The 25,163-nt window shown below is 62.4% G+C and overlaps 1 protein-coding gene across 1 annotated transcript in view; it reads right to left on the reverse strand.

Moving 5' to 3' along the window:
- KIF26A (kinesin family member 26A) overlaps window positions 1–6,616 on the reverse strand; it is a 41,034-nt gene extending 34,418 nt beyond the window's left edge. The window contains exons 1-2 of the mRNA XM_027568824.2: window positions 6,466–6,616; window positions 5,867–6,112 (exon numbers count right to left, since the gene is read on the reverse strand). Of these exons, the coding sequence (XP_027424625.2) occupies window positions 5,867–6,112; window positions 6,466–6,507 (288 nt within the window). The 5' untranslated portion in view covers window positions 6,508–6,616. The remainder of the gene's footprint in view (window positions 1–5,866; window positions 6,113–6,465) is intronic.
- Between the last annotated feature and the right edge of the window lie 18,547 nt (window positions 6,617–25,163).

Below are 25,163 nucleotides of genomic sequence, written 5' to 3' on the forward strand. Positions count from 1 at the left end.
GGGTTTTAGACAGGCCAAGTCTGTGGGGCTGGGCTGTGGCCTTGCGCCGTGACTATGAAGGGGGTATGGGGATTTTAGGGGCGGGCCGACCCTGCAGCCCTGCCCCAAGCAGGGCACGGGGCAGGGCCAGCGACTGGCAGCTTCCACCCGGAAACAGGTAGCGGCACGGGCCAGCATCCATCACACGGGGTCAGAGGTGAACGCAGAGCCACTGGCCCTGGGCCACACAGTACCATAAATCTGTCGGCCCCAGGCGCCTGGCTGAGCCCACCCACCCCCAGCCCAGCCCAGCCCAGCACTCAGAGCCGAAGCCTGGGATGCCGCCAGGGGGACAGAGACCAGATGAGGCCAGGGAGCCCCTACCATGGAGTGCCAGGAACCCTGCACACAGCCCCATGGGAGTCCCCCAGCTATAAAATGTGACACCAAAAGGGAAAATGCCCCCCTTTTAACCCAGGAGGAGCAAGGGGACTCAGCCCTCCCTGACCCTGCTCCTCTCCGCAAAGAGGCAGCGAGTTCCATCACCACCACGCACATGCCTGACTCAGCCCCGCCCCAGAGTGCAGCCAGACCCCCTCAAGCAAACTCCCTCCCATGAGGCATGAGGGCTGGGACTGCGGGGCCCACGCCCCAGCCAGCTCCCGAAGCTTCATCTCTGCTTGCGGCTGGTGCTCAGAGGGCCGTGGCTCGCAAGCCGCACCCCCTACTGCCCACCCTCACTCCCTGAGGCCCTGGACCAGCAGGGGTTAAGATGGACGCAAGGAGCCCATCATTCCGTTACTGGACCAAAGGACACCAGGGGACACTGGCTAGACCACTGTCTATCTAGGGAGGAGGGAGCCAGCCCAGGTGGGGAGGGGCCAGCTGAGGTCTCACAGAGGCCAGATGGCAAGGCTCGGCCTAACCCGGCCTCCTCCCTCACCCTGCCCAGGCTCGGTTCCCCCGAGTGGCCTGGGAGCCTCTGAGCCCCACAGACTGAACCCTTCGCAGCTGAGTCATCCGGGCCTCTGCCAGCTGGGACACTGCCCAGCCACCAGCCCCAGGGAGCTCCCGCCCCTCTCACACCTCCCTGGCTGCCTCCAGAGCCCGCCAGCACCTGGCTCAGCTGGGGAACACTGCTGATGCTGAGTTCCCCAGCCTGTGGAGCCCCAAGGCAGACACTGTGGCCCTGGCACGGGGCGGGGCGGGGGGGTGGCCAGAACCCGGAAGAGCTCAGACCAGCCTCCAAACAGTGCAGGGAACGGGGGTCTGGGGACTCTGACTGCAGGCAGCAAATGTCCCACACCAGCCGGGCTCAGCCCCTGCCCTTCCAAGACCACAGGCCAGTTGGGACAGCAGACCCGGGACCCCACTACCGCATGTCAGTGCAGTCAGAGTGGGGGCCATGGACACATGGAGCATGCAGGGGGCCTGGATGGCTTCCCGGCAGGGGGAGTGGGACAAGTGAATGCTGAGCTGGCAGAACCGCCACCCCCTTCCTCCAGAACCAGACCCCAGAGAGAAGCAGGAGGGTCTCCAGGACGCCAGCCTTAGGAGCCTAGTTAGGTGACCCCAAGGCGTGCACTGGACGGGAGCCCGCACCCCTCCCCGGAAGCCTTCAGACTCGCTGTCCAGAGTGGTGCAGTGTGTGAGCGAATGCCTGGGGACTACATCAGCGGTCAGGGACCATCAGCAGTGGTCCTGGAGCTCGCAGGGGGCTAAGACGATGAGACCCCCTGCCAGGGTGAGCAAGAGATCTGCAAGAGCTAAATGAGAATTGATCTCTTTCCCTCATCAGAGGTGCTAATCAATTCAGCACCAGTAATGACACGGCGCATGCCACGAGGTCTCTGGAGGAGGCACCACCTCTGCATGACGCATCTGACTGGCGGCTGGAGTGGGTTCCCCAAGCAGGATCCGGGCCCCCACTGCCTCAAGGAGGGTAAAGATCGCCATCCTGCACGGGGGCTGTCCCCCAGGGTGGGGGACAGGAGAGCAGGAATCCAGCCCAGCAGTCGTGGGGGCGAACACGGAGGGGTGTGGGAGGAAAAGCCTGGTCATTTAGTCACTCAACAAACTTCTCTGGGCTACCTGGACCCCACGCCTGCCCTGACAGAGCTCCTGGCCTCGGGGCAGCACAGAGGGCACGGAAACCACACAGTGGCCAAGGGGTGTGGAAGGGGCTGAGAAAGAACTGGGTCAGGTGTCATTGTCCGCAGCCGCGGTGGCCTCCCAGAGACGGGGGGAGGGGAAGCTTACAGGACGGGAGGGAGGCTCAATGACCGTGGAGGATAAGCCAGAGCCGTGAACTCGGAGTGAAGCCAGTCAGCGTGTCTGAGTGTTCCCGCCACGGTCAACCGTGCAAGCACTGGTGTCGGGGACGCTGGCGACCGGGGCTGGGGGGTCTGCCAACGAGCACTAAGCACGGGCAGGACAAGGGCTGGGGGTCTGCAAAAGGAGCACTTGTGACGGGGGGGGGGTGGCGACTTCAGGCAGAGGTGACCCCATGTGCAGGGGCGCGCCTTCCAGTCGGACAGGGCCAGGACAGAACAAGAGAACCGGACTCCGGCCAAAGAGCCCTCCGAACGGGTCCAAGGTTCAGCAAGTCCCCTCTGGGTGCCCTGAGGGTGGGAGCTGGGGGTGGGCGGGCACCGGGGACCAGATTGGAGAGGACGCTGAAAGGGGTCTGCAGGAACCTGGTGACCAGCTCCCCGTGGCGGGTGAGGACACAGAGCGGGTAAGGCCAGGGCCTCGGGTTCTGGCTTGGGGAATGAGGATAGCGGGGCCAGTGCTAAGCTGGGGGGCACTCAGTGTGGCGGAAGAGGAGGCCTGGCTTTGCTCCCTTCGAGGGAGGTGTTGTGAGACCCCAGCAGACTTCTCAGAGGCAGGGCCCCCTGGGAGGGGCACAGGGAGCTCCGAGCAGGGAATTGGCAGGGTGGCCCAGGGACACTGGGGGGTCCAGGGAGGAGACAGGTGCCTGTAGCAGGGCCCACAGGGGGCAAGGCCACGGGAGGTTGCGGGACAGTCCAGAGGTCATGGCTGCACGCCATGGAAGGGTCCTGAAGGGGCCACCGGACACAAGGCCTGGGGGACCTGGTGAGAGCGGAAGGGGGCACACTGAGGGGGGCCGGGAGCAGTGAGGTGTCTTGCCCACACCCAGGCCCACTGCCCTTCTTGGTTCAGGTAGGACAGCCTCCCAGGCTACCACCTGGGCAGGCAGAGCACGTTCCCTCCCGTGCCCCCGGGGGCATCAGGGCACGGTCCTATCCACTCCACATAGATGACCTCCCTCAGTAGGGACCACGGTCACCCTCACTTCCCCAGTGGAGAAACTGAGCCAGGCACAGATTGAAGAGAGGACACAGCAGCAAGAGACAGGCAGGCCATCTGATGACTGGGGCAGGGCTCCAACTGCCCCCACTCAACCCCCATGGGCACCAAGACCCGGGCACAGAATGACCCTCGAGCCCACATCCCACCAAAGCAGCAAGGGCTGAGCAAGTGCTGGCCCTGCTCTACCTGCCTGTGAAATGGGTACAAACATGGTCCCAGATCTCAACAAACCTGCCCGAGGTCCCAGAGCAGAGAGCTGTCTGCCAATAAGGAGGGTGGGCAAGGAGCCAGCTGGGCGGACGCCAGGGCCACAGGATGGGGTGACCTTGGGCTGGCTAACATCCACCGCCCCTCCACCCTCACAAGCCTCCCTCTCCACCTGAGATCAAACACGGACCCCTAAGGTGAGGGCCTCCAGTAGCCAGGCTGGGGTCCAGCTCCAACCCCCTACCCCAGCCACGGGAGCCCAGCAAGCCCCCCACCCCTGATCTGAAGTGCTGTCCTTATGAAGTTCATTTCTGCATGATGAAAAACAAGAAAGGGCCCCCTACGGAAAATCCTAGAACACCAGCTCCATGCTCCAGTGCCTTGCTGGCCTCAAAACAGAGCCCAGGGTTCCTGGGCATGGGCCGGGCTCAGAGGAGCACTGGGCTCACCCAAAGCCAGCCACACAAAGGTCTCCCCAACCACCTCCCTAACCAAAAGCAGAAGTGGGTCCACGCACACATCCTAGACGCCACCTCCACAGCCCTCCCTGAAGAAAGTGCTGGGGCAGGCGGGAGAGGCTGCTGAGATTCAGCCAGGATGCCGGGGCGATCCTGGGTTGCCCAAGACAATGACACCTACCAAGGTCCCAGGGTCTCAGGCCCAAACCCCCATGTCCCCTGGCTTGGGTGGCTCAGCCCGAGGGCCGGAAGCCCCACAGGACCTGCTTCCATCCTCACTGGAAAAACAATGGGTAATGGGGCCTTCCCTCCCTTGGGCACATCACCCTACAGGTTGGATCCCACTCCCAGAAGGGCCCCAAGAGGCTACACCCATCTGACAAAGGAGGAAACACATCGGGGGAGGGGCCGCAGACCAAGAACAAAGCACAGGACCCTGGTCTGCGGGGTGAGCATGCTGTTGGGTACCAGGGACGGCCAGGAAAGGGGGTGAGCCCCCACCTGGCACTGAGGGGTACTACCAAACTCAGAATAGGCTAGGGCAGGTGGGAGGTGAACACTCGGGGTGGTCAGGAGGCTTCCCTGGTCAGCATGGGCAGGAGGAGACCACTGGGCCACACCCTCGCCCCCATGAGGGGCTTCTCTCCACCAGGATCCCACGCCCACCGGCAACCAGCTGGCCACATGCCCAGCAGCGCCAGGCAAAACCCAGCTCAGTCACTGAAGCCCCTCCTCTCTCGGTCCCGGTTCCCCTAACGGGGTAATAAGATGGCCCGGTAGCTCTGACAGGCCCCCGAGAAGTCTGTCCCAAACCACTCTCTCATGAGGCCCTGAAGGTCCTCTGCTGTCTTTTCAACCAGATTCAGGCCATCCGGGGGCACAGAGCCTGGAAAGGCTGCACCCCACTCTAAGCAGCAGATCAGGAGGGTCCAGACCCACCCCAGGGCAGGCCACAGGTCCCCTCTCCTGGCCACAGAAACCAGACTCACCTCCCTTCCCCGCCCTGCCCCAGACAGGAACACCATGGGACCCCCTGGAACCCAGGCTCTTGCCACCATCCCGGCCTGCTAAGCCTCCTTAGAGAACTATATTTAGATTCAATGGGCATTATGCGGACTTCCCAAGAAAGCTTTCAAAAAGACTGAAGGTCTGGCGGGAAGGGCTTCCTCTGGAGACCCCCACCTTCCCAGGCTTTGCAAACTTCCAGGGCTCATTGTTCCTTGAACAATGGTCCCAGCTCCTTCCAAGACCAGGGCAAGCCCATTGGCTGAAGAATCTGGCAGAGCCCCCTCGGCGGGCAAACACCTAGGCTGCTGGGGCCCAGCCGCTCCATTCCCAAATGGGTGGCCACTGCCTAAGGTGGCAAAGCCCCAGGCTGTGTCCCACACACAATTCTTATTCATGACCCAGGGAAAGGGGGAAGGCAGGCCCCCCCTCGCAGCGGCAGGCCCACCCTCTGGTCCTCCAAGCCCTCCTGCCCCAGGTGTGCAATTTCCAGACACCTGGCTGGGGGCCCAGGTGCCCCAAGGGCAACAACGCACCAAGTAACCTCTTGCTGCTGGCAGGGCGGGAGCTGTCCCGCCCTGGGTGGAGTCCGTGCCATCTCCCTCTCTCCCTTCCCCCTCCCAAACACAGACTGTGGTTCCAGCTGTGGGACATCTGTGGCTCCGTGGAGAAACGCCTGCCCAACCCCCCTCTGATCCCACCGCGGAGCCTCTTAGGACGAGCTGCTCCAACTCACACACACCAGGTTACAGAAGGGGTAACCCAAGCCCAGAGAGGAGAAGGAACTAGCCAAAAAACGCTCGGTAGAACCTCGCCTCCCTCCGGGACCCAAGGTCTCCCAGACGGCAGCACGGAAGAAGCCGGCCCGAGGGAGGTTCACTTACCCGGAGGGGTGTCCCGGGCCCGCTGACCAGCTTCCACGCCTGTCGCTTGAGCTCGGCGAGCTTCGTGTGGCAGTGGCGGCACCAGCCGCCTCCGCCCGCCGAGTGGCCCTGCTCCGCGCCCGCACCGGCGCCCTCGGGCGCTGGGCGGCTGCCGCATGGGTCCTGCTCGGGCCCGTTGGGCAGCCTCTTGCGAGGGGACACCTCCAGCAGCTGCAGCGGCTCGCGGGCTGGGCCGCCCTCGGCCACCTGCGGGGGGGGGGGGGCAGAAGGGGACGTGAGCCTGGGCCCCTGAGCAGTGCCACCCGGGGACCTAGCACCAGTGACTCCAGAACTCAGCGCGTCCCGGCCGCAGAGTGAGGCACTCGGCAAAGTTAGGAGCGCGGGGCGCGAACCTGCCGCCCACCCTCTCCTTCCAGCCGGCGAGGTCGGGATCGGGGTCCCTCCCAGCAGGAGGCCCGGCGCCCCCCGCGCTCCGCTCCAGGCGCGGCCCCCAGGGGGCGCAGCGCACCCCGCGAGCATCCTCGGTGTCCGGGACTCTGTCTCGGGGCGCCCGTCCGCGCCCCGCCGCCGCCTCCCTCTCGGGGCCCGGCCGCGCGTACCGCGGGTGGTGCCGTGCAGAGCGGAGACCCGCGGCCGCCCATGGCCTGGGAGCGGTAAGGGCCGGGCGGGCGCTTCGGGCCGCGAGGGCTCTCCGGGGTCGCCGCAGCTACGTGATCTGGCCCAGGGGAGCCCCCATGGTCCGGCCGGCCGCTCCGAAGTTGGCTGCGCGGGCGAGTGGAGGAGAGCGAGCGGCGGCGGCGGCGGCGGCGGGCGTGCGAGAGAGGCGAGGGCGGGGCGGGGCGGGGCGGGGGCGGGACTCCGGGGGCGGGGCCGGGGGAGTTGGGCTCCAGGAAGGCCGTCCCACCCCGCCCAGGCCCTCCGCTCGGCTGCGCGTGGGGGAGGGGGCCCTCCTCGACGCGCGGCCCCTCCCACTGCAAGGACCCCAACCTGTTAGGCGAGTCCCAGCCCGAGGGAGGGGCGCTAGGGGCCTCCTTGAGATACCCGGGACACTTGCGCGCATGCGCTTTCCTGCTCCTCTCCCGGGACAGTGGGGTCCGCGCGTCTCCTGGGAGGCACCGACCCACTCCTCACTTTACAGGCGAGGAAACTGAGGCGGCAAAGGGGAAGGTCTTGCCCAAGGTCACACAGCTAGGCGGGACGAGGAAGGGGCTGAACGCCGACCCAGACTCCCCCTCGCTTTTTCCTGCAAATCCGGCGCACTCCGTGGGTCGCTGGCCACCCTTTGGGTCTAACAATCGCACGTAGGTGAGTGTCGCCGCGGTGCGCGCCTCGGAACGTGCAGTGCCTGCGCCAGAGTATGTGTTTCTTGGCGAGTCTGCAAGCGGCACGGGTGTGTTTGCAGCCTCGCGTGTGCAGGAAAGTGGGTGTGCGCGCTGTGCGCCCGGGAAGCGGGAGGAGGTGGCGCGGCTGGCCCCGGGGACGTGCACGGGACCTGTTGTCAGCCGGTCTGGCAGATGGGAACTTGGCTCCGGAATTAATTGCCTGTTTGTCTCCGGCTGAGAGGTCGCCCCCCATCTCGGCGACCGGTTGCTCCCGCTCCAGCCCGGCCCTAAGAGTCGCCGCTACCTGAGGAGCGGGTCGCTCCGGGTCCAGGCTCCCCGTCAGCCCGAAATCCCGGGTCGGGTTCGGAGGGCGAGGCCGCGGGCTTCCCGTGGCGCGAGCGCCCCCTGCTGGCTGCCGCGCGCTCTCCGCCGCGAGACGGGAGAGACCTGGCGCCACGAGCCCCGGGCAAGAAGACGCGTCCCGGGTGCCAGGAAAAGCCTCGCCAGAGAAGGGGCCGGCTGGCGGGCCGTGGTCCAGTCAGAGACCCCGGCCCGCGACTCCCCTCTCACACAAACCCTCACACAGATTTGGACTGCTCTTCGCCTCGCCTGCGCCCCCTCGAAGCGACACGTTCTTCATTACGTTTTGCCCACCACCCTTTTACGTGGAAGGTCCTCCCTGCCCACGCACGCACTCCCCCAAAATGAACAGTGGATCGTAACACCTCCCCGCCCGGCTTTGCGAGTCCTTTCTAATTTGCCACGTGGTGGAGGTCGTGGGGAATAAAGTGGGCAGGGGCTCCCCACTCTCTCTCCGCAATCCCACAGCCTCCGGCCCCTTTCCACCCGAGCGGGGGGCCGGTAGCTCTTGCCCCCTCCTGTCTCATCTCAGCCGCCCGAAGGAAAACAGGCGTCAGGCCCCATCCGGATCTGGGTATTGCGGGGCAGTCCCCGCGCCGCATCGCCTGCAAATCGCACCGTTCCCCGACTCTCAACTAGTCTGGGACACGCACACACACACCCGGGCCCGAGAAGTGCGGCTCTGTGCCACGCACACACTCCCCACAGTCTCCCGCAGAAACCCACCGTTGCCGAGCGCCCGGGTCCGACGCCCGGGTCCGGCCACGCCCGCAACTTCAGTGCGGTCGGCACCGCACACACACGCACACCCCACACCCGGGTTCCCGGAGAAGGGCCGCACACAGCCCGGCAGAACCTGCAGGTGCACGCAGGACCTGGAGTCACCTCGGGGACTCCGGATCTGCCGCGAGACGCCCGACCCCCAGCAAGGCGCACCGTGGGACCCAGAGTCCCCGCGCTGCCCTCTCCGCGCCAGCTGACTGCCTCGGCTCCGGACACGGCCTCGGGGGGAGAGCGACATGGGGACAGCACTAATGCGGGAAGTGCGGCAGCAGGTCCCTGGCCCGGGCTGCGCTGCTCGGGACCTGCTGCCTCCTTCCCTCCGCCGCGGGAGCCGCGCCGCAAAGTCTCGGGACAGCGCCTCTGCCGCCCGCGGGTCCCGCCGCCCGGCCCTCACCTTGGCTCGCCGCCGCAGGAGGTGGCTGGTGAAGCCCAGAATGATCTCCGAGTCCAGACAGAGCGCCCCCATCTCCAGCAGGCTGGGCGCCTTGCGGGGCGCGCCGCGGGGCGGCTCTGGAGGCCCCGGCAGCGCCATGGAGGAGCCGAGCGCGGAGAGCCGAGCGCGGGGAGCGGCCAGGAGCTCCTCCCGCCGCCGCCGCCGCCGCGGCTCGCGCGCTCACTGCCCGCGCACCCGCCGCCGCCGCCGCCGCCGCGCCCCGCACCGCGCAGGGCCGCTCGCCAGGCCCCCAGTCCTCCGCGGTCCGCGCCCGCGGCCCCTGCGCTCGCGCCGCGCCGCGCGCCCCCGCGCTCCGGCCCCGCCCGCCCGCGCCGACAGCGCCCCCTCCGCCTGGCCGACGGGCCAGACACCCGGCCGTGCGGACCCGAGGAGAAGGGGCGCAGGGAACCGAAGGCCCGCTTGCTGTGGGGAGGCTGATGGGGGCGACCAGGACCCGGCCTGGGTCCTCGCTCCCTGCCTCGTGGGTCCCTGCCAGATGCCCTGGCCCGGGAGCTCAGGGCGGGGGTGGGGGGGGCGGGGGCGGCACTGTGCAGGACTTCCAGAAACCTCTGTGGACAGAGGACATACCTCAGCCCTTCCCCTCTCGAATCCATCCCGGGGAGTCCCAGTCCCTGCAGACGCGTAGGGAGCCCACTGGCTTTGTGCTCCGCACTCTGCCCATGCTCCGGAACGCCCCTGTCTAGGGGAGCTGCATCGAAGCCCCCATTCCAAGCCCCAGCCTCGGCCTGTGGGCAGGACCCCAGTTCCACCGCCACCAGCCCCTTCTCTGCCTCAGGCCCCCCTGGTAACTCCCCACGGGCTGGAGGATTCCTGGTAGTCGCCTGGCCAGGCCAAATTATGGTCGGAGTTCGGGGTGGATCAGGGGTAGATCTGCCCAGATAACAACTCCAAGCCAGATATGTGGCTCCTACTGTGTTCGGCCCCTGGGTGGGGGGGGGGGGGGGCAGAAGGTGTCCGCGGGACACCTGCCTGGGGAAGACTGAGCAGAGAAACAAGGTTGTCCACATAACCTGGGCCCCTGGGGTAGATCTGAGAGTTAAGGGGAAGAGGTGTCAGGGAACAGTGCTAGGAAGATGGGCCTTGAACAGGACCTGGAAGGTAAGCGCCAAGGGGGAGAAGATTGCAGAGCATTCGGGGGCCTGGAGGTCAGAGCGCTGGCCCTTCCAGAAGCCCTGCTGTCCAGATGGCAGGACACAACAGCTTGGCTGGTGTGCTACCCTTGGGCCAGCCAGGCCATCCCCTCGGCCCCATGGAAGGACCATGGAATCTTCCCACCCCCCAATGCCCCTGTGGGCCAGGAGACCCTCCTGTTCCCCAGGTACCTCCCCTGACTCCCACAGATGGCCGCTGAAGGACATTGTTTCCACCTTATCTGTGGGCCACAGGGCCAGCTACTGCCAGCACCCTGCCCCCACCCAGGCTTCCAGTGAGGAGAGACACCCCAACAGGAGTTGCCCCCTCTCTGCCCCCATGGCCCCCACTGGCCTGGGGCAGAGATCAGGACAAGCTGTAAGAGGGGCCCGAGTCCCCCCCCCCAACTCTAGTCTCCAGCCCCCTCCTCTGGGCTCCTACAGTCTGGATTTACGGGGAGCTGGGCTCCAGCAGGCCACCCTGGGGACTTCCCACCTTCTCCTCTCCCCCACAGGCAGGCATTGGGGAGAACTGTCCTGCCCCCCTTCAAGACCCCGAGACTGGGGCAGGATGGGGGGGTCCCTCCAGTGGACCCAGCTCTTCTGGGAGGAGGCTGCCCGCCATCTCAGTGAATTGATTAGAGTCATCGTGGAGATTTTTTTTTTTTAACGTTTAATTTACCAAGCACGCGGCGCCGGTCAGAGCTGTCCCTGGGGAAATCTAGGCCAAGGGAGCAAAACAGAAAACCCCCTGCAATTGAGTGGAGTTCTGACGGGATTAATTGCTGGACTCAGCTTCCAATCAGAACCCACGTGGCAATATTTCAAGGAGGCAGGAGGATACTGGGCTGGAGTGGTCAGATTCCGGCATCAGGTGTGGGGAGCCCTGAGCCCAGCATACCACCATCTCCCCAGGATTGCTGGAGACAGTGGGAGCCCTCCTGCCCCCACTTTACTCACAGACTAGTGCCTCCTGGGCCCAATGCCCTGTGGTGGCCTCCAGCCCAATCCCACAGCAGCCTTTAAAAGAAGGGGCCAGTCTGTTCAGCCAGCAATGGGAGGGCTAGGCAGGTCCCCTGGCACCCTGACACACCCCACGGTGCACTCGGGAGAACGAGCAGTCTCTGCAGTGGAGGAAACCTGGATCTAAATTCTAACATTTGACCTTCTGTGACAGTGCACACAGGTCAAAACCCGGAGCTCTTGGAAAGAAGCCCCAGACACACTGTAGGGCATGGTCAGGTTTGTCTTTTCTAGAGAGTTCTGCCCATAAAGGCCTGGACCCTCCGTGGGAGACACAGGAGATAGGGAAGAGTCATTGCCTCTGGGAAGAGGAGAGGGTGGAGTCAGGGGGAGGCTTACACTTCCACTTTATATCCCTCTGCGTGGTTTTAACTCCTGCGGGATTGTAACCTTGGCCGTTAGGATCTAATGAAGAGATAAGGAAGTGACAGAGGGCCTGAGGTCGAATGATCTGAGGCGCAAGCACTAGAGATGCACCCATCTCCTTCAAGAGTGGGAAGAGAAGGAACCTTCGCCCTCGGCTCAAAGGGGCCTTGGGACCCTCCCACAGTTCCGCAGGCCTGGTCGGCTCACCAGGCTCCCCTAGGCACCCCTGCTAGGGGTGGAAGGGTGGGGGGAGGGAGGGGGAGGATGCCTCGGGAGAGCAGCCAGGGATGACCACCCGGCCGTGTCCACGAGGGAAGCCCCCCAGCTCTGAGGGCAGCCTTCGGGGGCGCCTGCGTGCCGGTGGGAAGGCAGTCGCTCTGCTGGGCGAGTAAACACTAGCATCAGCCATGGACCACACTCTGTGTTGCCCCCTTGACCATACTCCTGTGATTCCCGTTTTGAAGCGAGGAGATAAGCACGGAGTGGCAAAGAAACCTACCAGAATTCGTCCCAGGCAGTGCCCCCATGATCAAGAACCCCTATGTCCTGCTGCCTCTTGCCCCCCTCGCCCCCAGGGCCTGGCCTCAGTGGCCTCAGCAGTGCCGCTATGGAGGCGCGGGACGGACGGGGACCCTCACCTGGGAGCTCCCAGCCTGGGGGCAGAAGCAGAAGCCCAAGGCAATCAGCCCCACAATGCACTGTGGGACCAGGGTCTGCCAGGTAGAGAGGGAGACCGGCAGTCGGGCCGGCTCCCTGTAGAACGGGGACCCTCACTGTGCCAGCCCCACTGCCCCTCCTGCTGTGTGCCCGCCCCTGCCGGGCACCCCAAGGCCAGGAGGGGCCCCAGGCCCAGAGCTCTCAGACCGGGGCAGGCGCGGTGGCTTCAGCACCTCGGCCAGCGCCAGCAGGGGGGCGGAGCTGCTCCAGGGCCCGCCCCGGCCTTTCCTCCACTCGGTGGGGAGGGGCTCCAGGAAAGGGGTGGGCGAGGGAGTGGCGGGGAGGTGGGTTCTCCACGATTCATCAGCTCGTTCACTCAGTCCAGTCAACCTAGAGTCAGCCTTGACTCCTGCTTGCTCTCACCGCCCCCACGTCCTATCCACCAGGACCTCCTGGCCCCGCTACCTTGGCAGCAGGTCCAGAGTCAAAACCCACTTTTCCACGGCCTGCGCCGCCCAGGCCCCATCTCTGCCGACATCATATTTACTGCAGCAGCCCCCACCCGGCGCTCTGCGGCCACTGCCCGCCCCTTCAGTCGGCTCTCCACACAGCAGCGGGGGGAGCCTTTAAGAAGGTGGGTGAGACTACACGGCCTCTCTGCTTAAACCCCTGCTTCCCATCTCTTGAGCTCGGGTGCCCCGCAAGGCCTCACCGACCTCCTCGCTCTGCTCCAGCCCCACAGGCTTCCTCACCCTTCCTAAACTCGGGGCCCCCCGACGTTGGGATGACTGCAGGGGGTGCTGCTCCCCAGACACCCACAGGGCTCTCTCTCTCCCTCTTCAGGAGTCTTCTGGTAGCTCCCTCAGCAGAGCCTTCCTTCCCTGCCCACCATACCTGCAACTCCAGCCCCTCCCAACATCTCCCAGACCTGGGGTGCTTTCATTTTCCTCCTTAGGTCCCATTGTGAACCACTGTAAGTGTTTCCTATTTGTCTTGTTCATTGTCCATCATCCCCATTAGAGTGTCAGCTGTCTCCCACGTCCGTGGCACAGAGTAGATGCCCCCTGATATTTGTTGAAGAAATAAAGGCATGAGTGAATCCTGGGCATGGTGTTGCCAATTCCTGTGTGAATTCCCACTGCGGAGAGGCTCCTGTCTCTCCCTCCCTCACCTTGACCCAGCTCCCCCGGCCCTCAGCCCAGATCTCTGCTCTGGCCTCCTCGCTGCCCCAAACTGACTCCCCCTCCCCACCCCACCCAGAGCAAGGCTGCAGCGCCAGCCCCCGCCCCTGGGATGACTTGACCAGGCCCACCCAGCAACCCCCTCTAGGTCAGCCTTGACGACCTTGACAACACTTTCGGGCCCAGATGGAAGCCTTGCTGATCCGAGCCTTCCCATAGCAGCACCAAGTGGCCCCCAAACTCCTCAGCCAGTGCCCAGTGCCCTCACTGTGGCCACGGAGCACGCCGGCCCTCCTGCCCAGCTTGCCAGGGCTCCTGGCCCCTAGTAGAAATCCGAGCCAGAAGGGGCAGTCCCTCAGCCAGCCTGGCCCTCCTCTTCTCGGCTCAGCCCCCCTCTCCCGCCCACTCTCATGCCCCAGGCCAAGTCCTGCAGCTCTGTCCTCTCGCCTGGACTTCTCCCGCAGAGCTGGCCAACTCCACCTTCAGGTCAAACTCAGATGCCCCCTCTTCCAGGAAAGCTCCCAGCCGCAGACAAGACCAGTCCCCCAGCCCTGGTACTTCCACGCCTGTGCCCCTCCAGAGCAGGAATTAGACTCATGTCTGGGTGCCCGGAGCTCTGCTCGGGCCAAGCATTGACAGGTAGCAGAAGCAGACCCCCTCCTCCCCGGCTCCACGGGGTCACAGAAGAGGCAGGACTCTGGGGGACCAGTCACACAGCCGCCTCTAGAACGGGGCACTGTCACCTACGGCCAGCAGATGGCGCACCTTGGCCCCAGTCTCTGGTGGAAGGAAAAGTACAAGATCATCACAGGTTTTGAAATTTCGAAACAACACCAGGAACCAACAGAAGACACTTGTGCAGATAGGGAAACTGAGGCCTGAGAGAGGCAGGTGCACCAAGAGGCCCTGTGGCCTCACCAGCACCCCCTCCAGGGGCCTCCTGTGTCCCTCCCGCCCCACTCCGCAGGCCTCAGCCCACCTGCCCCACACACCGCTGACTTCCTTCTCCCCTCGTGTTCTCGACCCCTCTCCCTCCAGGGCCGGGCAGTGGCCGGGCGGAGGGGCCCGCGGGGGGTGGGGGTCCTGAAAACGTGGGGAACCCCCCAGTGCATCCTCCCACTGCGCAAGAAAGGGCCTCGTTGCCCCCCAGGAGCTCTCTCCAGGGCAGGGGCAGAGCGCAGTGCAGCTCTGAACCCACAGGGACCCAGGCTGGGCATGAAGGCCCTCGTGAATATAAGCTCGGGCGTGCGCACGTGCGCACGTGTAGTACAGTTCATGCAAGAGTGCACAGCGTTGGCGAGAACAGCGTGAGCGGAGTGAGTAAGGAGGGGGTGCTGCGGGAGCCACCGCCTCGCTCCAGACCCTGGGGCCCCAGCCCCGCTGGCCAGGGCTGCCATGGTTACGAGGTGGGGCTCGGGGGAAGAGGAGAAGGTCTGGAGCCCCCAGCTCTGTGAGCTTAAGTACGGACGCAATCCAGAGGACGATGAAGAAAGCACTGGAAAATAAAAATACGGTAACAGCAATAAAACTCAGGAGAAGGGTTGGAAGCCAAAGTCCAGAAGGTCTCACAGAAAGTAGAGGAAAGACACCGGGAGGAGGAAAACAATGGCAGGACTAGAACAGCAAGTTCAATGTCCGAACACTAGGAGTTCCAAGGCAAGAGAACAGGCGAACTCAGAGTGAGGAGATAATAAAAATAAAAACAACAACAACAACGCCAGAGCCGAGGACTAGCGACCTCCCATGCCCAGCACAATACAGGCAGGCAGGGGCAGGATTCACGTGTCCAGCCAGAAGCACATTGGCATGACGGCTCAGCAGGAACCCCGGGAAGCCAAGAGACAAGCAAAGTCTGCAAAACTCTGAGGGAAATGACTCCTTACCGGGAACTCTGCACCCGCCCGGCCCGTCACCATCACGGAGCACAAAAGTGCCATAAAGACAAACATGCTGACCTTTGATTTCTTCCCTTTCTCAAAGCTCCTGGCAGATGGGCTCCCCCCAAGCAAGGAACTGAACCAAGGAAGAAGAGGCTGTGGGAGGAAGGAAACGGGACCCCAGCCCAGAAGGGGGTAAAGGGCATCTCTGGCTGGTGGTGAGAGAAGGTTTAGGGATCCTACGGGGTGCAGAGGGGAGCAGGCACTCAGAGCATGCTACAGGGAGGCCCTCGGGAAAGAGCAAGGGAGGGAGGGTAGGAAAGAAGAAAATAAATGATTTACTGTATTTGAACACATTGAGAAAGATTTTAAACTTCAAAGGTTTAAACATCAAAGAGCATAGAGTTACTCACAATTACATAGAAAACTATGCAAATTTTTTAAACGAGGTAATTATTTTTTTAAAAAAAATTCAAAAGCTGAACCAGAAGATATCGGAGTACAATCGCGGCGAACATAGTACGCCAGCGTGGGGTGGGAAAACAGAGGGCAGGAGACTCCTGTGTTTCTCAACAAGCTTCATAATTACTATTTGACCTTTTAAATTATATACGTGTTTAAATTTCAGTTTTCAAAAAATAATTTGTTTAATTTAGACACGTAGATAAAAGGAAAAATATACTTCTGAATAATCGCAGAGAAAATCCCAACGGGAATTACAAGGAAAGCAACTGGACTGCTATACTTCAGCACACTCCTGGTCTTAGTCAAAGGGGCTCCAAAGGATATTTAAATCCTCACACGTACATAGTAGAAAACAAGGAGTAAAGACTAAAGAAGCCCGACTTAGCAAAATGTATGAGCAAATGTTGCCTTGGCCAAGGGGTGGGTCCTTGGCCAGAGCGGCAGGGTGTCTTCCCAACCCCGCTCTGGCCCGGGGCAGATTTGAGTGAGATTCTGCCTGCAGTTAAGGGAAGGCTGGTGGGTGAGTCTCAGGGCAGGAGAGAAGTTACCCAGAGAGTTCCCTGTAAAGGGACTGAGCTGCCACCTAGGAGCCACTCCTGGAGGCAGACGCTCTGGGAGGCACTTCTGCTGCCCCCAGGCCTTCGGGGAAGTCGTGTGTCGGTGTGAGGTACTGCCCCTGGACGCAGGTGATGGAGAACCACCCGCCCCACCCTGAGCACCTGGCACATCTGAGCCCCCCGAGGGATCCGACGTCACGGGATGGCCGTGAATCCTCCGGCAAAGGCCTAGCTGCAAATGAGGGCCTGAGAGTATATCTGTGAACCGTGGCATGCCTTGGGGACAGCCAGAACTGTCCCCCGGAAAGGAATGCGGTGGGAGCATGCCAGCAGTCCACAGTGGAGGCCTGAGCTACTACTGTCCTTGGGGTCACAAGGAGAAGGGGAAGACTTTCACTTTGGGCCAAGATAGAGTGACAGGGACCAGAGATTCACACTCCCACCAGAACCAACTTCAAAATGCACCAAATATATGAAAGAGCTATGCACAGACACTGGATACCAGGCGGGAGAGGAGAGAGGTCATATGAGCCAGGCAACAAAGGAGGGGAGCCCCGCAGTCACCCCAGCTTGTACAAGGCCCAGAGAGAGAGAGCTTATGGGCCCAGCACGGGGAGGCGGCGCCCCGGGGGGAGGTCTCAGGTATGGCTGGACAGAGACACGGTTGTGGTTGCCAGTCTGGGAAAGCCAAGCTTGCTCGGGTCTGCAGTGTCAGAGAGAAGAAAATGTGGCTCTGGGATCTGCCAGGGCTCCCCCTGAATCCTCAGCTGAGTGCAGACGGATGCACGAAGGAAAGCAAACCCTCTGCCCCGCCCCCCCCCCCCAAGGCCAGAGAAGGAGCCACATGGAAGGAGATAAGGGAAAGCCGCCTGCGTTTCAAACCACGCTGGGAGCTAAAACAGACATGCACACACAACACCCATGTACTTAGCTGCGTTGCTCCGGGGAGCCAAAAGGTGGAAGCAGCACCAAAGTCCACGGTTGGGTGAAGGGATAAACAAACTGTGGTCCACCTGTACACTGGAACATTTCTCAGCCATAAAAAAAAGGGGGCAAGAAATTCTGACACCTGTTGCAACATGCATGAACCTTAAGGACATTATACTAAGTGAAATAAGCCAGTCACAAAAGGACAAATAATGTACGGTTCCATTTGTATGAGGTACTTAGGGACATCACATCACATCAATAGAGACGTGAAATAGGAAGGGGGCGCAGGGGGAGAGGGAGGGAAGTTTGTGTTTAATAGGGCAGAGTTTCAGTTAGGGAAGATGAAAAGAGTTGAGACGGGATGGTGGTGCTGGTGGCGCAACACTGAATGTACTTAACGCTACTGAACAGTACACTTAAAAATGGTTAAAATGATAAATTTTATGTTATGTATATTTTCCCAGAATTTATTTTATTTTTCCCCCAGAATTTATTGTAAAAATACATGCTGAGAATGGCGTGTGTTCCCATTCATCAGAAGGAATCAGCCTTCACAAGACATGGGGTACGTACTCCTTGTTGGGGAAAACTTTACCCTAGAATAAAGGTGGAACCAGTCCTAACAAAGCTAAAGCGATCCTCAACAGGATCAGACACAATCAGCTTAACCATGTCCCAGAACAAAGCTCACAAACACTTACAGGATACAGAGTTACATAGCACCCAATAATGTGAATAAAATTCACAGTGTGTGCCAACCACTCAAAAATTACCAGGCATACACAGAAGCAGAAAGTCACACAATGGGGAGAAAAACCAATCCATAAAAATAGATACAGAAATGACGCAGATGGTAACATTAACAGGCAAGAACATTAAAACTATTTTCGTATTTATATTCCAATATGTTCAGGAAGATCTAGGAATGCGCGGATACATTAAGTAGAGCCACAAAACTATACAACAGACCCAATCTAACTTCCACAGATGGAAAATATAATGTCCAGGATGGAAATTACTCTCATGGAATTCATCACAAATTGGCCACTGCAGAAGCAGCAAGCGTCTAGGTAGAAACAGAAACTATCCAAAATGAAACAGAGAGAAAACAAAATACTATAAACCATGAACAAAGCTCAAGTGGCCTAACGCACGCCACCTTAAGAAACTAGAAAAGCCAAGCAAATAAACCCAAAGTGAGGAGAAGGGAAAAAACAGATCAGAGTTGAAATCAGTTAAATAGAACACACACACACAAAAAAAATAATAGAGAAAATCAATCAAGCCAAAAGCTGGTTCTTTCAGAAGATCAGTGAATGAATGAATGAATGAATGAACGAACAAACAAACCTCTAACCAACGTGACCAGGACAAGGAGAGAGAAAACACAAGGCACCAATATTAGGAATGGGAGAGGAGGCAGTACCACAGACCCTACAGCTGTTAAAAGGATGATAACGGGGTATCATGCATAAGTTCATAATCTGATAATTTAAGTAAACAAATTCCTGGGGAGACACAGATGGTGGAAACTCACCTGAGCAGGAACAGATAACCTGAATAGTCTGATTCTATTAAAGATATTGAAATTGCCGTTGAAAATATCCCAACAAAGCAAGCTCCAGGGACAGGGAAGTAGGGAAGGGAGGAGGGAGTCCCAAGCGGCCAGACGAATGCTGATGGGTGGCCAATGTGCCCACTACCTTGACTATGGTGAGGGCTTCGTGGGTGTGCACACATGTCCAAAGTCGTCAGACTGTACCCTTTGAAAGCATACATCGGTTATACTTCTATAAATGGGGAAAAATGAAGAGAAGGATGACCCCCCCAAGATGGGAGGGCTGGCGGTGTGCCCTCCATCCCCACAGTGGAAGCCCAGCAAGCCCACGGCAGCTGGCCCCAGACCCACGGCAGCGAGGATAGATCTGTTTCCCATGGGACTCCCATGGGACTCCCCAAGTCGCCGAGGGTGCGGAGAAGGTAAGAAGCCATCATCTGTTCCCCCTTCTCTGCCGAGAGGAGCTGCACAACTAGGTGGAGGTACACTTGAGGGGCCAGGCATAAGCCCCCAGCAGGTGGCCCATGGGATAGGAGCTGGGGCTCACAGGCAGGTTCTGTCTGGGGGCTCCCACTCCCCAGGGGTGTAGCGGCCCGGGGCAGCTCCAAAAGCCATAGGTTCAGGGTCTCTCTCCCCTTCTTCCACCCCATTTCCCTTGAGGAGGTCTCCTACTTAAGACGGTTGTTCTCAGCCTGGGGACTCCACCAGAATCACCAGGGACCTCAGCAGGGATGCTCACTCCTTGGCCCATCCTATATCCACTGAGCCCACGCCTTGGGGTTCTTCACCAGCCCTCTCGGTGATTCAGCCTCATGGTGAAGCTTGAACACCACTGACTCAGAATACTGGTTTAGCTACTTTAATAGAGACCAAAATAACCATGGCTTTAACGAGACAGGGGTTTATTTCTCTGTGGAAAAAGACAGGCTGGTCAGTGGTGCAAGGAGCTAGGGTGCTGTGCCTCCCGAGCTGGTCCCAGGTGGAGCAACCAACTGTCTCAGCTTGCTCAGATGGGGGCGGGGGGAGGGGGGTCTCCTAGGCCATGAGACTCTCAGTGCTAAAACCAGAAAGTCCCAGGCAAACCAGGATGATTCTGTGGGCATTGTCCAGGGAGGCACTGCCATCCCCATGGCAGCCCTCTGTCTGCATAGCTAGAGCGGGCTCAGCACTAGAGGCCCGGTTCTGCGAGGAAAGGGGACAGACGAAGTGGGGGCAGACAGTGCCTCGTCCGTCACCTCGCTCTGGGCAGAGCCTCCCGCTAACCGCCCAGGGGGCCAAGTGTTCAGCCTACACATGGGGCTTCCATTACCAAAGAGAATGCATACTAGGACCCAAAGTAGGAGCTGCCTGTGTTCTTGGAGGCCCTCGGGGGACTGGGGGAGCCCATTGCCACCCGTGGGCCCCCCATGCCAACCTGCCCATCGTGAGGGAATGCCAGTCCCGGGATAAGCCCTCGCTCAGTCCCACACCAGCACCCCGGCAGTCTGGCTGCATTGTCTTGTGGGCAAGTCCCATGAGCTTGGCACCACCACCCCTCTTGGCAGGAGGAAGAGATGAGCGCTCTGAGAGGCAGGGGGGCCGGTCAAGGTCACTTGCTGGTGGGCAGCAGAGCTGGGATTGAGCTGAAGAGCTGAAGCCACAGACCTGGGGACTCTCAGTCTGTGTCGGGATCTGGGAGCAGAGGAGGGTCCTCCATCACTCCAACCCCTCAGCCCTCCAACCTTGGCCCTGCCCATGGCCAGGACCTCCTGCCAGACACGGGTGGCAGCCAGAGGACCAGTACAGGGTGAGGCTGCAAGCAGGCCTCCTCTCCTCAACCTGGTTCCGAGAGGCAGGAGGGAGGGTGTGTGGCCCAGGGGCCTGGCTCAGGGAGGTGGGAGAGGGTTTGCTGGGTCCTGGAGGGGTCTCCCCTGCTAAGAGAAGGCTGGTGCCGGCAGTGGGGCTTGCTGGGAGAGCACAGGGCCAGGGGCAGGGCTGAGGCTGGACGCAGGGCCCAGGGTCACCCCCACCCACAACCTGGCCACCCCCACCCTCAACCATCCTCATTTCCGTTCTTCTGGGATTGGAAGGAAGAGGGAGGGACCAGCATGAGGTCTGCGGAAGAAAGGACAGGCAGCCCCGGGACACGGTGAAGCTTTGAACACACATTTATTTTCATCCGTCTGCTACGTATGTACTCATACCGTACAAAATGATTCCGAGCTACAGAACAGGGAACACCCCATAAGAGCCCCCCACGCCCCAGACTCAGCAGGCGAGCCCACCTCACTTGGGCCAAGCCGATGGCCCAGGGAGAACGCTGTAGAATTAAGTCCCCACCAACTGATTGCGGTGGTTGGGGCCGGGGGGGGGGGGGGGGGGGCGCATCGCTGCTAAGAGCCTCCGGACTCCTCAGAGCAGGGTGGCCCCGGCCCCGAGCAGCTGCACTACTGAGCCGTGGCCACAGAGCAGCCTGCTGGGCAAAAGCAGAAGGCGCTGGCTGGACGGTGGACCCCCCTCCCAGGAACACAACCTCCTCCTCGGACCAGACAGCCAGGGGTCCTGCAGTCCGGGCGGGGGCCACAGCCTCCTGCAGCCAGCAACCCTCCACCTCACCTCTCCTGTCCTCACATCGACCCTGTGAGGGGAGGGGAAGGGCAAACCCCCCACCCCCATGTGCAGGTGGGGCTCAGTGAGAGCAGGTGACTGCCCAAGGCCACCCAGCAGGGCATTGCCTGGTGGACCTCAAACCCAGACCCAGGCTGCCCTGCCATCCAGGCTGCCCTGTAGCTCCTCTAAACACTGGGTGGAGAAAGCAAGGACCTGAGGGACAGCCCTCCCCCCGCCCCCGCCGCCTTGTCTTCTCTCCAGAGGGTGAGGCCAGACCAGTGGACCCGACGGGCCCCCCAGCAGGTCAGCCTCACCTCCCTGGCAGGAGGTGGGACTGCAAAGACCCTCCGCTCAGTCCTTCCCAGGGCGAGGCGCTCCCAGAGCTCGCGCTGCGCTGCCAGGCGCTCCCGCCAGGCCTCCCCTCCCACCTGGCCCGGCGGCCCGAGGCCCCCACCCCGGGTCTGCGGTGATCTCCACCGCCTGGAGTGTGGCCTCTCAACTCCCTCCCCACCGAGGTTCTGTCGGGCAGGTCCTTCCTCCGACCACACGCTCCTCGAGGCCTCTGCGCTCCGTCTACGAAGCCCAAGCTCCCGCAGCGCAGGCCCCAGCGCTCCCAGCGAGCCCGCCCGGCTCCCCCGACCCCGCTCCGGGGAAGCCGAGGGCCAGGCGCGCTCCTTCAGCCCGCGGGCCCGCCGTCAGGTCCCGGTGGGAGTTCGGCGGACTTTCGAGAGGGTGGGGCCCTCGGGCGCAGGAGCTCGGCGCGGGCTTCTCGGGGTAGGCCCCGTGCCAGGAGCGTGGGTCGGCCGGCGCGCCCGCACCCCGCGGGTCCCAGCGCCCGGCGCCGCCACGCCCTCCACCGCCCGGCTGCCCGGCCCCGGCGAGCGGGCGCTGGGACCCGCGGGGCTCAGGCCGGCCCGGGGCGCACGCAGCCGGGCGGTGGGCTCCTCCCAGATGGTGTGCCCCTGCCCCTGTCCCCGGGCCGCGCGTGGGACATGCTGTCGCTGTCGCCGCCAGGCCCGCCGGGTCTAGTGGTCCTAAACATTTCACAATTGCGCTACAGAACTGTTGAACTGTTAAGAACCACTGGACCCAGCGCGCCGGGTGAAGTCCGCGGTGGCCGCGCTGTGGAGAGAAAGCCCGGCCGCCCGGCCGCCCGGCCGCCCTGCCCGCGCCCCGCAGCCCCGCAGTCCAGCCTGCGCCCCGCCGGCCCTTCGCCGCACCAGCCCCATCCGCCGAGCCCCGCGAGCCCGGGCGCCCCGGCTGCGCGTCCCCTCGGCCCGCGCCACGCGTGGCCCAGCGGCTGCGTCCGTGCGGCCGCGGCGCCTTTTAAGCCATGCGGCCGCCCTCCCCCGCCGCCGGAATGCGACCGCGCCGCGCTGGCCCGACCGGTTTTTCCGGGCCGGGCGGCTCCCGGGCCGGCGGGTCGCGCGGCGGGTCGTCCGCGGCCCGGGTACCTGCTCGGCGCGCCCGCGCGGGGGTGGCCCTGACTCACCGGCCTCCCGGCCCCGCCCGGCGTCCCCGCCTCCAGCGCCCGGCCGGGGCGCACCTGGCGTCCCGGGCTCCGCGCTCTAGGCCCGGCGACCACACCCGCTCCGTCGGGCCTGGGACCCAAGCACCCAGACTCACCGCGGGGGGCGGCGGGGGGGTGACACCGGCCGAGCTGGTCCGCCGGGCGGCAGGGACAGGTGCGGCCCGGAGCCGGCAGGAGCCCCAGCCCGGGTGCACTCCCCGGGGGGGGGGGGTGTTAGGACGCGGGCTGGACACGCCCATCCCTGCCCCTCTCACTTCAAAGGGAACTTCGTGGGAGGGGGGAACAAAGAGAAAGTGAAACTAGACAGAAGGCCAGAGGGAGGGAGAGACGGAGAACACGCCTAGCCGGTTTCTGGTTCTCAGACCCTGGCTCCTCTCAGAGGGTAAGGAGGGTGGCCCGGCACCCTCACCCACCCCCAGGGCCCACTCTGGGAGCCGCATGCTGCCCCCCATCCCCCACACAGGCCAACAGCCCACGCCGTGCCCAACCCCCACCCTCAGCATGCGTCAGCCGAGCCCCATCGGCTCCGGCCTGCCCACTTAGTCACCTGAAGATGTTGGGGCCCGACCAGCCGCGGCCTCCAGGGACTCTTCTCGGAGGCTGCCCACTGGGGCAAATGGGGGCTAATAGGGGTTTCAGCTTTAGGAAAGAGCAAGTTTGGAGAGAGGTGTCTCTAAAGTCCCCAGCCCCCCTTCTGAGCCACTGATGTGGCTGGTCACAATCATTCAGCTAGGTTCAGTGTGGTTACACACACACACACACACTCTCACACACACTCACACCCAGCCCCAAGGAGACCAGCGTCATCTTAGTCCAGGAGCCCCCACCAGGAGCCCCCACCCCCGTTGATCCCAAGCCAGGACACAGCCACCAAGTTATGATGGACACGAGGCATTTTCACACGTGTGTGGTTCACCTGTCACCACCCTGCCACGTGAGTGGCAGAGGTTTTATTCTTTGCATTTTGTAGTTGGAGAAAGAGGCTCACCGAGGGGCCGTCACTTCTCAGAGGCCGAAAGCTCTCCGTGGGGGAGGCCAGGACTCCACACCCCGCACCCCTGCTGAGTCCGCAGGCCTGAGCGTCTGAGCGTGGGGATGGGATGGGGGGCACAGAGAAACAGGAGCGGACCTTGGGCACTTCTTCCCATCACCACGGCCACTGCCATCACCACGCGGGCCGGAAGAGCCCGGCTCTCCCATCCCCAGCGCCCTGGCACAGCCCCCGGTGCCCTCTCCTCATCCAGAGGCGGGTCCCTGTGTCCCAGATCCGAGGGGGCTGGGGAAGGAAGGGTGACAAAGGACTAGAAGCTGTGGCTCCCACCTGAGGGGTGCCCCGCCAGGGAACTTCCTGCCGTGAAGTCAGGTGGGCTGTGGCTGGGAGCAGAGTGGCCTGGGGGCCCGACTGAAAGTCTGACTTTATGATGGAAAACACTGGGTAAACACAGATAGTGGCCCAAGTGAGAGAGAGAGAGAGAGAGAGAGAGGTTTCCCAGAGATAAGCCTGGGCTCCCAGTGATCTGAGAGGGGCCGCTGGGAGCCAGCCCTCACTCGATGTGAAATCAGTGGCTGTGAGCAGTGCAACTCTCCAAGGAGTCTGAGCCCTCAGAGACCCCAGGGGCTCAGGGCGCCTCCCACGTCTACCCAGCACTTGCCCTGCCCAGCCTTGCTCCCGCATCTCACGCCAGGCCCCGTGCCATGTCCCCTGGTGGCACCTTCCAGAGGCGAGGGGGCCGCCCCAGTGCCAGGCCCATGTGCCGACATGCAACCCTGAGCACGGGACTGGGCCTTAGTTTCTTCAGCTGTGAAATGAGAAAGATGAAGCAGTGCGCTCTCGGGAGTGTGACGGGGACGCACGCAGCCAGCACATGGCCCGTGAGCCTCCCACCCTGTCCCCGTGTGGCTGTTCCTCACATGGTGTGTGGGGGGGGCCTAGGGGACTGGCTCTTTACCCCCGTTGCTAATCTGTGATTCTCGGAGGAGCTGATTTACAGATGAAGACTGGCCTCTTTCCAGGAATACAAAATGGCTCTGCGGAAGTTTCCGGACATGCGCCCGTGACTTTCCACAGCTGTCCGAGACACATGCCCCGTCCAGGAGCTGCTCCTTGGAGGGCTGTGTCCCACAAGGGGGTGCAGGGGGCCTCCCCCTACCGCGAGCCCTGGTGGGGAGCTCCCCCCCACCTGCCTGGCTGTGGAAGCTTCTCACCCACTGTCAATAACCCACTTGGGGGAAAGCCAGGTGAACATGTGCTCTCCGTGGGACACCCAGCACGCAGGGGGACTTCTACCCCGGCAGGCTGACACCTGCTCTGGGAGGGTGCTGCCATGTGGGCTGATGTGAGCCACCTGCAGCTTTCACAATCTGGGGCTCCTTGGGGTCTGAGAGAAGTGCTGAGTACTGAGTGGCCTCGAGCAATAGGCTCTACCCCAACCCCTGGCAAGCAGAGCCCAAGGGGTGGGTGCTTCCAGGGAGCTGCGGGGTGTTGGGGACAGAGAAGACATGGCGGGGCGGGGG

This window comes from Zalophus californianus, chromosome 6, assembly GCF_009762305.2.
Source record: "Zalophus californianus isolate mZalCal1 chromosome 6, mZalCal1.pri.v2, whole genome shotgun sequence".
Taxonomy (NCBI): Eukaryota; Metazoa; Chordata; class Mammalia; order Carnivora; family Otariidae; genus Zalophus; species Zalophus californianus.